At 40.7% G+C, this 18,584-nt stretch overlaps 1 protein-coding gene across 7 annotated transcripts in view; it reads left to right on the top strand.

Annotated features, from left to right (window-relative positions):
- The window catches only part of ANKS6 (ankyrin repeat and sterile alpha motif domain containing 6), a 78,516-nt gene extending 70,756 nt beyond the window's left edge, over positions 1 to 7,760 (top strand). For 3 of the 7 annotated variants that reach the window (XR_012157401.1, XR_012157400.1, XR_012157397.1), the window contains 2 exons: positions 952 to 1,021; positions 6,784 to 7,760. Coding sequence is in view for 2 of the 7 variants with exons in the window: in XM_073332462.1 (XP_073188563.1) it covers positions 6,784 to 6,833 (50 nt within the window). In the remaining 5 variants the exon portion in view is untranslated. Of the gene's footprint in view, positions 1 to 951; positions 1,022 to 2,484; positions 2,818 to 6,783 lie in introns of those variants that run through there. The other 4 variants (XR_012157399.1, XM_073332462.1, XM_073332461.1 and 1 more) reach the window with 2 other exon arrangements.
- The last annotated feature ends 10,824 nt before the right edge of the window (positions 7,761 to 18,584 follow it).

Here is an 18,584-nt window from a genome sequence, read left to right as displayed (position 1 = left end):
GGGGAAGAGAGGCCAGGAAGCAGAGGTGGCTGTGGACTAGTAGCAGAAATATTAGCTGTCGAGGAGGAAGACAAATCAGATTGTGAAGGAACCTCTACACTAGGTCAGTAGCTTTGTATGGTAAAATTATTCATTGGACACTTTTATGCAGCCTCTAAATCATAGGGAAGTGATTTCTGGGACCTCACAGGCATTAGCGTTTGTAAAAGGATGGGTGTAGGTTCACAAGTGTCCACTTCTTTTCCTACTCTGTCAGTACCAGTGTTGTCAACTCTTGCAATTTTATCATGAGTCTCACAATATTCAGTGTTATTCTTAAAGTCCAACCGTTGGAGTCAGGTCATTATAGGAGAATCTCAGCTTTCATTAAAAAAGTAGGTTTCAGAGTAGCAGCCGTGTTAGTCTGTATCCGCAAAAAGAACAGGAGTACTTGTGGCACCTTAGAGACTAACAAATTTATTAGAGCATAAGCTTTCGTGGGCTATCGCCCACTTCATCGGATGCAGAGAATGGAACATATAGTAAGAAGATAGATAGATAGATACATACAGAGAAGGTGGAAGTTGCCATACAAACTGTAAGAGGCTAATTAATTCAGATGAGCTATTATCAACAAGAGAAAAAAACTTTTGTAGTGATAATCAAGATGACCCGTTTAGACAGTTGACCAGAAGGTGTGAGGATACTTAACATGGGGAAATAGATTCAATATGTGTAATGACCCAGCCACTCCCAGTCTCAATTCAAACCCAAGTTAATGGTATCTAGTCTGCATATTAATTCAAGCTCAGCAGTTTCTCATTGGAGTCTGTTTTTGAAGCTTTTCTGTTGCAAAATTGCCACCCTTAAGTCTTTTACTGAGTGGCCAGAGGGGTTGAAGTGTTCTCCTACCAGTTTCTGAATGTTATGATTCCTGATGTCAGATTTGTGTCCATTTATTCTTTTGCGTAGAGACTGTCTGGTTTGGCCAATGTACATGGCAGAGGGGCATTGCTGACACATGATGGCATATATCAAAGCAGTAAGTTTCATTGAAACTGGCACAATCCTGCAAAATGTTTGTCTCAACAAATTGGCATTTTCTGCCAAAAATAGTAGTTTCCTGACTCAGAAATGAGAATGCACAGAAAAAGAACACATAATTTGTCATTAAAAAAATCTCATGACTTTTAAGCCAGTCTCACCCTTTGAGGAGATCTGACTCATAGTTTTGGAATACTTAGGACTGGCAACACTGCAGCACTCAGTGTTGCCCTCTGCCATTCCTCGCTGCTCTCACAACCTCTGCACAAATAAGAACTCTACAGTAATTGTCCTGTTCCAATCCATCCTACCCCAGCCACCCCTATTTGAATCATGGACTGCCATTACCAGTCAGGACTGATCCAAAATGGCAGACAGTGTAGGGGAGGAGGATGGATTTAAAAATGTACTCACTGTCTGCAATGTAAAAGAGTTAGCAAAAAACAAAATGTAATTTTAATCCTAGAAAATAAACCATTGTCACTATGACCAAAGCAATTTCATCAGCTTGTATCTGTTGGTATTTGGTTCCTCTGAAGCATGCAGACACAATCACATCTTTGGTTTGCAGGCATGAAGAGCAGCATCGTGCTGGCATTTCAAACAGCAACACCTGAGCAATTGCAAGACAGATAATTTTAGACAATTGTAAACACAATTTTGGAAATCTATTGAGGTGCAACAACCACACTTAAGCGTGTACTTAAGCGGCCTAGCATAACATTCTGTTTATTTTCCCCTAGACTGCAGCACAGTCTTAAACAGCAATATCAGATAAATGCCTATACGCCAGTCTTTCTCGACAATTCTGTTTTATTCAGATTCTTAGACTACTCCTATCAACAGGGAGTCTGAGCGCCTTCCAGAAGTGCAGTTAGCATCATGAATAGCATCTGTCACATCTGGTGCTCTCCTTATTCTCTAAATGGGGAAAAACTATAGAAAAACTTTCTATTAAATTATATGGCAATGAGCTTATCCCTCGGGACCCTACAGTGGCTAATAAAGTCCCTCCAATCCAGGGAGCAGCTGTGGGGTAACCATATGGGAAAATAATGCTGTAGCATTTGTGTGAGGATTATCACTAACTCTTTGGAATAATTCCTTTTTTCCTCTGGAGCAAGGTGATATTTCCTGGAGAAATGGCTGCCTGTAACAATTCAACTGCCTACATTTTAAATAATTACTAAATTTGCTCTGATCATAGCATGCCCCCAAACCTCTTCTTGCCACATTAGTAGCTTCCCCTATCACTCCTTGATCTTGCTAGGGACAAGTCCTGAGCATGAGCCCATAAGAAGCGGGCTGACCTTACCATTGCACTCTAGGGACCAGACTATGCTTACACTAAAGCTTGGTATTCAAAAATATATTGGTATTGTTATCTTTCTCAAAACAGTTTGCATTCCCAGCTTGTGTGATGGAGTGCTATAACTACCAACTTCATTATTTTCAATTCAGTCACTGGAATGGATGATCCAGCTCTTGAGGGAAGGTGTGCAGACTGCCCGCCCAGGTTCACACTCCCAGAATAATCAACAACAAGCACAAAAGCAAGGAGGATCTGTGTGTGGAATTAGAGAGAATATACAGATTTAAGGAGATGTAGTACAAGGAAAACAAAGACAGGCAGAAAAAGTATTAATAGGTGACAAATTCAGTTGGGACAAAGACCTAGTAGACGTCTTAAAAGACAAACTCGGCCAACCTAAAATACATAAAATGAGCCGGTGTTCCTTTAGGGAACTGTCCCGACTTAGACGTCTGGTTACCCATACAGGAGGACTTTACACACCAATCACACAAGAAGAAAAGTCGGGTTCGTCAGAGCGATGCCCGGTGCAACACACAAAAGGAGCCCACAAGCTACTGCCTCAATCGCCCTTTCTTTCACACCAAGGGTTTTACCCAAGGCGTGGTGCGGCTGTGATTGTGCAGATTTCACTCACTCAGACCGTGGGGACAGGAACCCTTTGGTCAGCCGATCCCCGAACGGAGACGGCACCCAGACTCAACACACCACAGGGAGGACGGATAGATACAGAGACAAGACAGTCCTCAGTCCGGACAAAACACAGAAATAATTACCTGACCAGTTTCCTGATGTCAGATCCCAGGATCCCTACCAGAACAGAGTTGGAACCAACAGGTTCGATGGCATAAACTTCACTGTGGTCATGCACCCTTCCGTTCTGGCGGAGGACCGCTCGGGCCAAATGCCCCGGTGCCGGCTTGCCACGGCCATCCTAAGAATGGTCAGGAGTCACACGGCCCCAGTGAAGATGGTTGCCATCTCGGTGGAACCTCCAAATTGTCAAAGATTCAAGATTCACTGAATTTGTCAGACCACTCTGTTTATTAGCAAAGCGCTTTGCCAGTGCACCCAGATATGTGTGAGCCTCCTGCGAAAAGCTCAAGCCAACACATTTATACAGACAAGCCAAAGCCAATCCAACATAGGAGACAAAAGGAAGCAGAAACTGACAAATATACATACATATCTTATTTGCATACTAACGTTTACCAATCTCCTAGCTCAGTAGGAGCTCTAAGTTAATTAGTTTGAGGACCCATTGTCTCACACTCCTTAATGTTTCTCTTCCTGACAACTATATTTCAACAAATCTTTCAAGCAGCATTTCTTTAATGAATTATAATTTCAATATAATTCATTCTACTTTCACATAGGCTAGTGAGAAATAAATGGGTGATTATATGGCTAACTAAATGCAACGTGAGACAGACTTGTGGAGGAAGGCAGATTGTTCCACCTATTGCTTTTTAATGTTTTTTTGGGACTATAAACTCAATTGCTGACTGTGCCCTCAGCCACCCAGTACCTCCTGCCAAGGTCACTCACTGCTTCTGGAAAATATATATGAAATTCACTACAAGAACCTTTGGAAAAGTTGATGTGTATATTATATTTTTGGCAGCCAACCTGTTTCATAATAAAGTTTATTGTTGAAATAAAGGTTTATTTGTACTTAAGTTATGTCATCTCTCCCTGAAAACATTGCATTCTGTAACCTAGCTCATTACAACACAGAGAAACATACATTAACTTACTCCTTCACCCTTAAAATTTAGAACAGAGGACCAAACTATGGGGGCCCAAGCAAGATGGTTGTCTGAGCTCTGAGGGGATTATTCTATTGAATAATCTGTCTCCATCCGTACCCTAACCTCACTGTAACACCCCAAAAGCAGGGCACCAGAAGGCATGGCTCCCATAACAGGCTACAAGGATACAAGGCTAAAGTCATTTGACTACTAAAGCAGATATCAGAGATTTACGGTCTGAATTCAAAGCTGATTTATTCTCCAAGATTTCTGCAATCAAAGAGGAAGTAAGTATAGAATTTGTAGGCTGGATGCTGCATTGGGAGAAATATCAGAGAAGAGAGAAAGCTGCTTCTTCCTTGTGTAAATTTGCTGGAGCCAAAAGAGAGAAGAAGCAACCTGAGAATTTAAAAAGTGTCTGAAAAAGATGAGGAAGGAAATTGTATTATCTTTTTACAAACCTTTATGAATTAGTTGTTAAATTTCATGTCAGTGGCAGAGATTAAAATAGAGTACCCCGCCTTAGGCTGGTAGCAGACCCAGGGATTTCATTATGAGCTTTCACCTTTACCAAAAAAAGTCTTGATTATGAAAAAAGGCTAGATATCACCCAGAGTCTATACTCCAAGGCCACAATCTTCAGTTTCTCCTAGATCTTCTGCTCTAATTTTTAAAAAGAGTAAAGCGTTGAGTAAAATTAAAGCAGCAATTAGAAGGGTAGAGATTCTCTGTAGCAGAGAATTTCCATTCAGCTTCTAACATCGGATTTGTACAGCGAGAGCCTCTCGGGAAGGGAAAACTACACTCGGGATAGAGATCCAAAGCTCTATCATGCAAGAAAAGTCTGTGGTAGTAACTGTTGAAGAGCTGGTCAGAAAATAATGGCAGAGAGTGAAGCTGAAGAAAAGGAGAGCGAGAAAAGAAAAGAAAGACCTTCTCTAGTAGAAGTGGAGCCAAGGGACTTAGATACCAGAAATGTAATTGAAGATTAACTAGAAAGGATTTAAATGAACAGTTGAACATTAGCTATGATTATGGTGAAAAGAAAAGATTGTGCAGTTCAATTTAATTGTGGTAATCAATTAGCAGTAACTGCCCCCCCCAAGTAAATTAAAGTTATTAAGGGAACATGCAGTGAAATGGAATTTGTATCGGGGGGGGGGGCAAGAGAGACCCTCCCCCATAGGGATGGTAAAGATTGGAGAAAATAGATAGTGGGTGTGTAGGGACCTATAGGAAGTTTGTATAATTCATTATGTAATTCAAAATATCAGGTGATAGGCTGTTCTCCTGGGGGTGAATAATGAGGTCTCGGTGGTGGAAAATTTACCTTACTTGGACTGCAAGGGATAAGCAGCACAAGTATTCATGGAGAGAGTATGGGGGTTTGGTGTTCAGCCAAGTATATAATTCATCTAGGGACTGATTTATATGAAAAGTCAAAACAACATATTTGGATTCAAAATTAGAAATATACATTAAATTTATCCAGAGGAGAGAACTGGGGAGGAAGTGAGGGGCTTGATAAAAAAAGGGAAACAACTATGAAAACTTACAAGCAGAAATCATGCCATATTCAAGTACAGTTTGACAGTTGTGGGAACAATACATTTAGTAATGAGATGTGTATCATAGAAGGGGTTTGTGTCAGTAAATGGCCTCTTCATAGTCAAGTTTAGAGTGTTGGTGTTCCAATTCAACAAGGCACTTAAGCATGTACCTAGTAGCAAATATCTCAGAGCAAGTAATTAATTCCTGGGGGAGCAAACAGCTCTGCATCTCTCTCTATCAGTGTTATAGAGGGCGAACAATTTATGAGTTTACCCTGTATAAGATTTATACAGAGTAAAACAGATTTATTTGGGGTTTGGACTCCATTGGGAACTGGGTATCTGGGTGCTGGAGGCAGGAGCACTTCTTAAGCTGTTTTCAGGTTAGCCTGCAGCTTTTGGGGGACGTGGTTCAGACCTGTGTCTGTGTTTGCAGCAGGTTAGCGTGTCTGGCTCAACAAGGCAGGGTTCTGAACTCCCAAGCTGCCAGGGAAAATATGCTGAGACTACTTCTGAGCCCATCAGGTGGCAGTTCACAAGGGGGTTTCTGTGACCCAACCCGTCACACCTGTTTTTTGGTTGTGTTTTTTTGCCTTCCTCTGCAGCATGGGGCACAGGTCACTTGTTGGTTTGAACTAGTGTAGATGGTGGATTCTCTGTAACTTGAAGTCTTTAAATCATTATTTGAGGACTTTAGTAACTCAGAGGTTAGGGGTCTATTACAGGAGTGGGTGGGTGAGTTTCTGTGGCCTGCAATGTGCAGAAAGTTAGACTAGATAATCATAATGGTCTCCTCTGGCATTTAAGTCTATGTACTTAACATTAAGTACCTGAATAATCCTATTGAAATCAGTGGGCTACTCATGTAATTAAGTACCTTGCTGGATCAGGGCCCTGGTTAGAGGAAAAGACTCCATGAGCTGGACTCCATAATCAGGGTCTTTTCTCCTACAACTTGTTATTGAGTCATGGGATCAAATAGACCACTGATGAAATCGAGTGCAACAACACTGAACATTGAAGTCAGGAGTTTTGTGTCTGATGACGAATGTAGTCCATTTTCTTTAAAATATTGCTATGATTGTTAGTTGAGCATGTTGTGGGAACTGCCAGAAACTAATAATAAATGATCTCTCTTTCTTTGCAGCATCTGGATACTGGATAAAACCACACGAATCTGTGCCTACCAGGAGGTAGCTTGGATAAAGATATTCTGGTATTTTTAAGCCTGGGGCATGGATGATTGAACTCAAATGTACAGAAGAAAATATGTAAAGCTAGGTGCTAACCACGGTGTCTCAGCACAGAGTGTGCAGGAGGTTGCTGCAGTAACCTTGTTATGGCTCCAGTTCAGCAAAGTATCCCTTTAACTTTGAGAATAAATAGGTTTACTGACTTTAAGGGGACTACTCACATAGTTAGAGTAAAGCACATGGTTAAGTGCATAGCTGGTTCTGGGTCGATAGGAACAAGGCTAGAGAGAATAGTGGCATAGGGAGATGTGTAGGTCACCCTTCAGAAGTACCAGTTTGAAGAGCTCACAGAAGACTTATGAAGGCACAGCCAAGCACCACAGAAATTCAGGAGGCAAAAAAGTTGTTGCAAATTCTGAGAGCTTGTAAATGTGGAAATCTCTAAATTGAATATGCCACTATAGAATGTTATGTCTCTACAAAGGACAGAGGCCACGTTACAAGATTGAATAGTTCTGTGTGAAGGAGTAGAAAGGAAGAATATTGATGCATATTAACTAACTAAAACATATTTAATTTAATCAGTGCTAAGAACACTAAATACAGTTATGCTGATTAAATATTTATTTGTGTAAATATAAAAATATCACTAAGAAAATGCATAATCTGTCACCAATATTTACACAGAAATAATGTAAAAATGAGACATTTTAAATTGGTGATGTTTTGTTTGACATTAAAACCATCTAACTGATTTTGTATTCTCTACTTTTGATTAACAGACATTGTAACAGGTTACAAAACAATTTTCGTATTCCTAATATAATTGTTTTTTAAACCATGAATGCTGAAAGCATTAGCACAAGAATTATGGATGGAGCTATTTGTTAGTATTGTGCATAAGAGTTTTTGTTGAGCAATTAAAATACAAGCTATGATAAACTTCTAAAGTTAGTTTTCTCCTTTCTTAAATTTGCAAGTGACAAATGTTCAAAATTGCACTATTGGCTAGATTCAATGTGAGTCTGAGGGTGTGAATACAGCTAAGGTCAAGCAGAACTTGCTCAGATCATTGGTGCAGAGGACAGAGCTTTAACTAGTTCATTCATTACATGAAGAGGCCATAGAATTCCCATGGGCTTGCTGCAAACTGGTATTTTTAATACAACTGCACATACTGTATAAGTGCCACATAGTAGTACTCCCTAGATACCTTGGTTACTGACTCCTGGCTCTGGAGTTCCAGTGGGGACCCTTTTAAACTGCTCTTCCCCTAGGTGGGGGCTGGTTATAGTGTGTCAAGGGCACTGAAATTGTTGATGGTGAGCATAGTTGCAGGAAGGGGGGTACAAAAAGGGACCTGTAATGAACAGGGAAGATGGGGGCATAGCACCAGCGGCTGACCCTACTTTCTCTGCTGCCCATCTATTTCAGTTCCGCCAGACTCTGGCAGGTTTGACAGCCTCTTCAGTAATTGCCCTCCACATTTGGCTGTGTAACCTAATGTTCCAAGTAAGGGCAGAAGTAGCCAGCAAATGGAGCTGCTCCGAGTAGGTGGACTCAGCTTGGCAGCCGAGTGGAGAAGGATTTTTTTGAAGTCAAACGCTGAAGTACAGACGATGTCAAAGCAAGAGAATGTAAAGAATTAAATCTTTGTAAAAATATCCTTTAAATAAGATAACCAGCCTAAGAAGGGGAAACAAATGGCTGGTGAGAGAAACACTAAAATAAAATTATCAAGTAGTAACCACTGATGTGGATCTGTTGGAGGAACACGGATATAAAGAGAAAGATACGGTGGAGAAGGATTCTCTGTAGGGACTTGAATTGCCACTATGATTGACACTGGATAAAGAAAAAGAGAGTGAAGATGAATATAATCTGGTGCTTCGAGCACTCACCTAGAGACTCAAGTTTCCAGTGACTAATTATTTTATAAAAATTGGGAGAGTTTTGGAATGCCCATACTAAAATATCCCATAGCCTAGTGGCTAGGGCACACTCATGTAATGTGGGAAACTCAAGTTTAAATCCCTTTTCTACATCAGGTGCATGGGGGAGTTAAACCTGAGTCTCCGACATCTCAGTTTAGTGCCCCACCCACTCAGCTAAAACTTATGATGAAGGTGGTAGGAACCACCTGCCCCTTCCAGCTGTTTTATGAATCCTTTCTTTTGCTTTTGTCAAAATGCCTGCAAAATTTTAACAAAATGTATGGGTAACACCAAAATGAAATGTTTAATTTCAACGTTACCAGAATGGTTTGCCCTTGTTGTTTTGGACAAAACTATTCTGTGACCATGCCATGAAGTTGCAAATAGTTTTGGTAGAAACTTCATTTTGATTAATAAATTGTTCATCCAAAAAAATTCACCCAGCTCTATTTAGGAGTGAGAAGGGGCAAGTAGTGCTTCACCATTGATTAAGATATTTAAAATTTATTTGTACACAGCACTAGGAAAAGTGCTAGGAGTAGGTCCTCCAGCATAGACAAAAATATGAACTAGATGGCTTTTCATCTGTACATTTTATACTCCATGACCATTCAACTCTTGGTTACAATCATTGTTTGTATGCTGTAGTCAGTTATCCACTGGGAATTTGACAGAGACCACCTCTTCATTTCACATAGGTCACCAAACAGCCATAATCTAATAAAGACTCATCATTAGTGATCTGTCCTGGATTAAACCAATCTTAGAATATCAGGGTTGGAAGGAGGTAATCTAGTCCAACCCCCTGCTCAAAGCATGACCAATCCCCAATTTTTGCCCCAGGTCCCCAAATGACCCCCTCAAGGATTGAGCTCACAACCCTGGGTTTAGCAGGCTAGTGCTCAAACCATTGAGCTATCCCTCCTCCCAAAAGTGAAAGGCTCCGTGTATCATTCTCCTCTGTGACCCTGGTGCTCCTTTCTATCCTGTTTAGGTGGAAGATTTTGTAAATGTGGCTTGTATTTCACCACCCCGGTTAAAAAATGACTCCTTTAGAGTTTCATAAATGAAAGAAATATTTATTTTTCTCTTTACTCTAGAATTATGGATTCAGCTAAACCATAGCTTCTAACTCATGGCAGTACTGTAACACCAAGTAGCAGGAGTGTAGTGTTATTTTATAATAAGCTTTTACAAAGGTACTTGAAATTTTGTTTTCTTTTTCTTTATTTCTAACATTAATCAAGATCAGATTTTAAATAGAGATGTGTCATTATTTGGAAGTGATTCAGAATGTTGTCTGTAGTTCTTTATGCCTCAGAAAATGCCTCAGACATAGTGTAGCTTCTCAGGGGACCAACTCTGGTTTCCAGAGTGAAGGGGGAACATAAAGGCTTTTACAAATTGAGATATTTTTATTGGGATCACCCCTGTTTAGAAGCTGTCTGGCTGAGTTTGCCTCAAACTAATAGCCCCAAATTTACCACTTTTAGATTTTTGTTTGATTTCAAAGTCCTCTTGACAGTACAAGGTACATTTACAGGGAACAGGCTTTGTCCATTAAACCATCAACTGTTGGGAATGTTTAAAGATCATTTGAAACAGTTAACTTCTATAGTTTCTCAGAAGTTTTGGAAAAAGCTCTTCCATTGACTCTGGTACTCCACTGGAATGAGAAGCATAACGTAAGTCGACTTGAGAGTTTCTCCCATCAACCCAGCGCCGACCTAAGATACGTCGACTCCAGCTACGTTATTCACGTAGCTGGAGTTGCGTAACTTAGGTCGACTGTGCCCCGTAGTGTAGACCTGACCTTGGGAAAGGAGGACAGGAAGGAAGAGAATAATGAAGATGAGAGAAAAAAACAAATGTGGGATGAGCCCTACTGAATGAAGAAAGAGAAGTGGGGGAGAGACCCAAAGAAAGGACAGAGGGAAATGGCTGATAGAAACAGAGATAGCATTGATGATCACACCACTGGTTTTCCCACTTCGGGGTGGTATGTTAGTGATGGAGGTCTAATAGAAGTGAAATGTCTCTTTTTAACCTGCTGGTAACCATGCGATAAAGCAAGGAGCCAGCTATACATCACTATAAATTCAGCATAACTCTGCTGAAGTCAATAGAGATCCCATACTAAGGATATATGTGGTTATAACAGATTTGAGTCTGGCCCAAATTAGTTGTGACGCTTCCTGGGAGTACTCAGGGCTGTGACAGAGCTCACCACCACCTGCCCTTCACATGAGGTAGCCTTGTCTGTGCCTGCTGGGGGTCAGCTCCCCAACTGCACTGGCTAGCTGTGAGGCAAGCACTCCCCTCCCCGCCTCACAGATCCTGCTGTTGTTTTACAGGTTAGCAGTTGGCACATCCCAATCCTTGAGCCCTCTGTGCCTCTTCCTGGATTGTCCAGCCCCTGGTCCACTGGACACCCACAGATTTCCTGCTTCCAGAGGTGCTCATCTGTTGCACCTCTAATCACCGCTCTGCTTAACTCACAGCACTTAGATTTGTTTAGAGTGAAATCAAATATAAGTTTATTTAACAAAGAATAGAGAGTCAAGTAGAAGTATTGGAAATGGTTACAGATAAAACAAAATCATAACATGCATTTTAGAGCCTAGACTTATTTAAGATACTCATGTCTTGTAGAATATTGCTCACCCAATGTCCTTGCAGCATTTCACAGCCAGGCTGGCCTCTGGCCCTCCTTTCATGAGAGAAGAATGCTGCCAGCTTGCCTCCCAGGCAAAGAATAAGTGTGTTTCTTTGCCCCCAAGGTATACCAGTTCCATTCTTTGTCTTTATTCAGAAACAGGACAACCTTGCTGTTTTGTTTCATCTTGTAGATTTCCTTTCTTATAGATTTCACAATCCTCATTTAGCAACTGGCTCAGTATGTAAATAGGCATACAATACACAATACCCAAATGGCGAGACAGGGCGATAAGTGTCTGCTTCCTTCCAAATGTTCTTTTCAGGCAGGAGGTATGACAATGAATATGACAACAAGTGGGTTACTGGCCCTCAGTAGTGAGCTCACATGCCACCCTTCAGTGAACCATTATGCATATGTTTGACCCAGGGTATCCTGTAAAACCCTACGAACTCCTGTGCCTCCGAGAGGTCCCTGGACCACAGTAGTTACCCTGGCTAAGATTTTCAAAAGTGACTAGTGAGTCTTAATTTTTTTGATGCTCATCGTGAGACGTCTTAAAAGATCTGATTTTCAGATGGTGGGTGCTCAGCACTTTTTGAAAATCAGGCCCCTTAAAGATATCTCAAATTAGGCACCCAAAATCAATAGTCACTTTTATATCTTTTCCTTTGGCTACAGGGAAGAATCTTGTATTAAACAGTAAGGAGATGGAGAACATGCCTTCGGTCTCCCTTTAGATGGTATCTTAATTTGTTGGGGCTCACGTGACATTTACCCCAACCTTGCTTAAAATCAAGGAAAATCCTGCTACTCTGTAACATTATAGACATTAATCTGATAAAGAAAGTGTTATAAATGTTAATAGCTGCTCTGTGTTATATTGCTTCTCTAACTTCTATTGGATCAGGTTAGCATAAAAAACAGTGTGAATGAAGTGATGCAGTACAAAAGTGGCTTATGTAGAGAACCTTTTTGTTCTGTTTGTTTTTTAAACAAAATAATCCAGTTTGGACATTATGCAATGTGAAGTTGGAACGTATACTACAGATTTTTATTTTATCCTGATGCCTTGACCAGTTTCGTTTATCTGGCAGGGTGTCATTTATTAGAACTAGCTGAATACTTTAAATCATTTATTTGGCAAATTTAACCTTTTTTCTCTTTTTGTCACGTAGCCATGCACGTGTCATGGTTTTATGTTTTTGTTCACTATTTAAATTGTTCAATGGGTCATTTGTGTAAACAGATTTTAGTGTCTAGGTTGTTTGGTTTATAATAGGTGACTTAAATCACATATTGTTTTTTTCCCCTGGCTGAAGGACCTAAGCTACATAAGCAAGGAGTGCACCTGAAGAAATCACTCAGGCTTTAATTGTCAGCAAGAGAATAGGAAGGAGAGTAGAGGAGAGAATATTGGATACGTAGAACTAAAGAATTTTTATGTGTTAAAAACAATCTGAAAAGGAAAGAGCATTATATTGATTATGTTTATATTTGTGTATTTGGCTATGTACAGCTTGGTTCTCTTGTGACTGAAGAAGATAACATAAGAATGGCCATACTGGGTCAGATCATCTGTCCAGTATCCTGTCTTCTGACAGTGACTGGCGCCAGATGCTTCAGAGGGCAATTTATAAAGCTGTTCTTCAGTCCCAGCTTCTGGCAGTCAGCAGTTTAGGGACACCCAGAGCAAGGGGTTGTGCCTTGACCATCTTGGCTAATAGCCATAATGGACCTATCCTCCATGAACTTATCTAATTCATTTTTGGACCCAGTTATACTTTCAGCCTCCACAACATCCCCTGGCAACGAGTTCCACAGGTTGACTGTATGTTATGTGAAGAAATACTTCCTCATGTTGGTTTTAAACCTGCTGCCTATTCATTTTATTGGGTGAGCCCTGGTTCTTGTAAAGGGGTAAATAATACTTATTCACTTTCTCTACACCATTCATAATTTTATTGACCTCTCGCCTATCCTCCTCTTAATCCTCTTTTCCAAGATCAACAGTCCCAGTCTTTTTAATCTCTCCTCAAATGGAAGTTGTTCCATATCCCCAATCATTTTTGTTGCCCTTCTCTGTATTTTTTCCAATTCTAATATCTTTTCTGAGATGGGGCAACCAGAGCTGCACCCAGTATTCAACATGTGGGCAAACTGTAGAAATATATATAGTGCCATTATGCTATTTTCTGTCTTATTATCTATCCCTTTCCTAATGGTTCCTAACATGGTTTGCTTTTTTGACTGCTGGTGCACATTGAGCAGATGTTTTCAGAGAACAATCTTCAATGACTTCCAAGAGCTGTCTCTTGAGTGGTAACAGCTAATTTAGACCCCATCATGTTGTAAGTATAGTTGGGATTATGTCTTCCAATGTGCATTATTTTGCATTTATCAATATTGAATTTTATTTCCCATTTTGTTGCCCAGTCACTCAGTTTTATGAGATCTCTTTGTAACTCTTCGTAGTCAGCTTTGGATTTAACTATTTTGAGTAATTTCGTATCATCTGCAAACTTTGCCACCTCACAGTTTACCCTTTTTTCAAGATCATTTATGAATATGTTGAACAGCACTGGTCCCAGTACAGAAACTTGTGGGGGGGGCCCTGCTATTTACCTCTCTCCACTGTGAAAACTATTTATTCCTACACTTTATTTCCTATTTTTTTAACCAGTTACTGATCCATGAGAGCATAGGCGCCGACTTCTGCTCACGCCGGTGGGTTCTTGACCCCCCCTCTCCCCCGAGCACCACCCTGACTCCACCCCTGCCCTGCTCCCCCACCTGCCCTGCCCCCATTCCAACCCCTACGCCAAAGTCCCTGCCCCAACTCCGACTCCTCCCTGCACTCCTTTCCCAAATCCCCACCTTGGCCCCACCTCTTCCCTGCCTCCTCCCCTGAGTGTGCCACGTTCCCGCTCCTTCCCCTCCCGCCCAGAGCTTGCTACACTGCCAAACATCTGCTTGGTGGTGGCAAGCACTGGGAGGTAGGTGGAGAAGTGGGGACGCGGTGCGCTCAGGGGAGGAGGAGGAGGTGAGGTGGGGAGGGGATTTTGGTGCCGGTGGGTGCAGAGCACCCACTAATTTTTCCCTGTGGGTGCTCCATCCCTGGAGCACCCACAGAACAGTCACTTTAATCTCTCTGCATCAGTTTTCCTGTCTGTAGTATGAGTTTTGTAGTGAAGTGGTCATGATAGGGTTAAGTTGGTTACCCAGAGCATGATGGGATGGAGCAATTCTCCATCCCTCCCTTCCATTTTAGTCAAGTGGGAGTCCCCACATACACACCACTCTGTTGTGATGCAGTTAAATAAAACAACAAGTTCCCAGCCTGCAGTCCTGTGGTTAGACTTATTTTTGTAGCACTGAGTGGTCTTTCAAAAAGATTAATAACACTTAAGCCAGTCTCCGCCCCATGGCTGGTTGTACAAGGCTAATAGTCCTCAACAAAAGGCTCCAGAGAAGGTTAATATTGGCCTTGTTTCTAAGTTGCCACAAAGTGCTGATATGCCCTCTTCCGTTCTTAATCTTTTTATCTGCAGATCTGGAGGGAGAGGAACCAAGATCATGACACCAAAAGTCACATCTGATGTGACATTCATAAACATGCTGGTGACCAGGTAAGAATGCCACAAGGGTCAGCCTTCTTTCCGCAGACACCCAACTGATTCTACGATGGATGCAGTTTAATTATCATTGCCTCCACCTCAATACTACACTGAAAAAACTGCCATCAAAAATGGCCCAGCCCTTTTGTATCAATTCCAAAAAACATCAGTCTGACTTTTGGTGGAAACAAGGACTTGAACAAACACTCTGTCATCTTCAGATATACAGGAAAACTGATGCAGAGAGATTAAAGTGATTAAAGGTAGGTAGAGTCATGATCAACTATTCCACCAGCACTTCTACTTCACTAAGCCAGAAGTGGGAACATAAGCCTTCTCTTAGGCAGAGTGGAGCAAGGTATTACATGGTGCTGCTCTGCGCTCTTAAATAGTTAGCATGTTTCAGCCAAGAGATGACTACATTTCAGTAAAGGGCAAAGTAAATTGCAAGCCAGTATTAATTTGTAAAGTGCTTTAGGATTTGTCTAGATGAAAGGTGCTATGTAGAAATCATTATCATAATTTTAAATTGTGCATTAAAGAAATAGTTTAACAGTTTAGATTTAGTTTCCAAAAGTTTGAGTCTTGTTTGATCTTTTGATACCCTTATCATGGGTCTCTCATACTTTGTGACAACATCTTGAATTATTCATGCTTATTGACAATCAGAGGAATTAACATTTCTCTCAGCAAAAGCAAGAAGATACCCTCTGCATTCCATGATAATAATGATCAAAGATGAAGCGAGATTACTGGTGATACTTAGGAGCTTACACACACGTTTTACCAATTCTTGAGAAATCTTTTTAAGAATAATATCAACCACCAGGGGGCACTCTGAACTAAACTTTGGAACTAGGAAAGTCTCTAGTATGTTAATTGTTCTTTCAAAGACATCTTCAACTCAACCAGAAAGCAGCCTAAATAATAAATAAAAATTGTATCCAGTTTGTTGGTTTTCTTAGAAGGAAAGGATGTCAATCTCCAGCATAAGTATGACATTAACTAGCAGCAGGAGCAGCAGTCTCCTTTGTTTATTGTAAGAATATTTTAAAGGATTGCTTTTTCACAGTTTGACCTATTGACAAGTTGTCTTACTCATTCACTTGCTTGCACAGTGCACTTCTGGAAAGAATTTACAATCACATAGGCCCCAATCCAGTAAAGCACTTACCTATGTACTTAACTTTAGGCATAGTGAATAGTGCCATTGATTTTAATAAGACCGCTCACGTGCTTAAAGTTGAGCACTTTGATTTTGCTGGACTGTGCTCAGAGTAAATAGCATAGGTTTCTAGAGGCTCACCGCTCTGTTTACTAGTTACCCCAGAATGAGGGGTAACGCAGACTTTAGTTATGTTGCTGCTTATTTCATCTGTGCATACTGTGTAAGGTAAAGTGCACATATTCCCTGAAGGTTGTCATCCCTGCTAGCAAGCAACATTGTGTCACTGTAGTCAATGTGGGAATTAGAATGAGAGAATGAATGTTTTGTTTTACTATTTTTGGTGTACTGTAAATACAGGAGAAAGATCATTTTAATTTAAAAAGAAAGATGGTTGAAATCTGAACATAATCAAAAAGTCACCTAGCCTGTTAATAATTTTCGAAGTGTGGCTGATAAGCATATCTACATTGACATAACTACTTAAGCCACACTCTTGTTTGGATATTTTGCCAGTAGTTCTCTCATTTAGCTCAGTTATTATATATGAATTGGCTAACTGACAGCTGTCTGAGAAACTAGACGAGTTATCTACACTTTTTAATGTATGAATCTAAACTTCCCTCTGTGTGGGTGCAAGAGAATAATACCCATACAATATTGGGGAAGTGACTGCGAAATTAACTACTTTAAACTTTAAAACCTGGTATTGCTATGGTGAATTCCCTACTCTGCTCTTTTTGATGGATAGTTACTGTAGCAGATAAGGACAAAGAAGGTGAATTTGTATAGCACTTGGACTTGATCCATCTGGATGTCTTGGAATCAAAGGTTCAAATCCCTGCAGGGTCAGCTCAGCTCTTCATTTTTCTAGGGTAGATAAATTAAGTCCCTTGCAACCACTGTGGGTAAGTTTTTTGAATGAAGTGTTAAAAACAGAGGCCCTCTTTGTACTATGTAGACACTGACGATCTCCTGGTCTTTTTTGTAAGGGCATAGATGTGCCCTGGGCCAAAATTTCTCTTCACATTGTTCTGTGCTAACTGACATGTAGAAATTCTTGCAAGTCATAATCCACTTATTTCCTGAGAGATATTTTTCTGCTGCTAACCACATGGGTTTCAAAGTATGCTAATGTTAGCCTGCGTTGCATTCAGCATGACAAAACCTTAAAAGTGGTCTCTTCAGGGCTCTTTAAAATGTGTGTATTGACTTAAGTTATATAAAATGCACCATCACAAAGGTATGTTTAAGTCTGCTTAGATCCACCCAAATTTGTTTTTGAAATCGATTCATCATGTGGCCTTATCTCCTGTCCAATTGTTTTATGGAGTCACCTAATATAATGAGATGTGATCTGCCTGGAGACATCAAGAATTAGAAAGGTTCATGGCAGCAGACATCGTGGGAAAGTGTGGCTTTTCCATTAGAAGCCTCTAATTAGAAAAGAATGGGTCAGATATCAGGACAATGTGGGGAGACTACAACTATCCATAAAAGGAGGACAAATAGCACAGATGACAGTCCCCACAGAAATAAAGTGATTTAAATACTTTATAATGAACTGAACTGAAGCTGCTTCATTTCATCATTTAAAATGTTTGGCTAGCCCTTTCCCTTTTAGGGAGGCAGCCCAAAAATGTATTAAAAACAGAAAACAAAACAACACCACAAATACCAAATTCCACAAATGTTTTATAACACTAACTATAATAATATGGGGGGAGTTGGTTATTCTCAACATACCTGTCTTTCAACAGCATCTCACCCAGGTGGGAAGCAACCTAAGTCAGCCCTGTATAGCACATGGGGATATTGCTCCATGGATTGCTTAGCAAAGCTGATAGGGTGAGAGAACACAGTGCACAAGCTTAAGAAAATTATGCATTAGAAATACAAGTACCCAGCAGTTTGGCAGGAAAATGTATTCCTGAACCAAGGATCATATTAGCATTAAATCCAATACCATTATCACATCTAGTGCTTACTGCTAGCTAAGATAATCAGAGTTGAGAATGTACCTTTATGCTGTTATGATAATGACAGAAGTTCTATAATTCCAAAGAGAACAGTGGGGGCAAAAAACCTAACTGGTTTCAAGACTGAGCTTGGTAAGTTTGTGGAGGGGCTGGTATGATTAGACTGCCTACAATGACATGTAGCTGACCTACAACTGCTAGCCGCAAATATCTCCAATGGCCAGTGATGGGACACTAGATGGGGAGGACTGAGTTACTACAGAGAATTCTTTCCCAGGTGTCTGGCTGGTGGGTCTTGCCCACATGCTCACAGCACAACCCAGGCGGGAAAAGTGACCTGGATGCATGGAGCCCAGACCTTGCTCTGTGTTCCTCCCCTCACAGCCCCCTAGGGGAGTGGGGAG

This window comes from Lepidochelys kempii, chromosome 2 (assembly GCF_965140265.1).
Source record: "Lepidochelys kempii isolate rLepKem1 chromosome 2, rLepKem1.hap2, whole genome shotgun sequence".
Classification (NCBI taxonomy): Eukaryota; Metazoa; Chordata; order Testudines; family Cheloniidae; genus Lepidochelys; species Lepidochelys kempii.
This window is presented reverse-complemented; position numbering and strand designations above follow the sequence as displayed.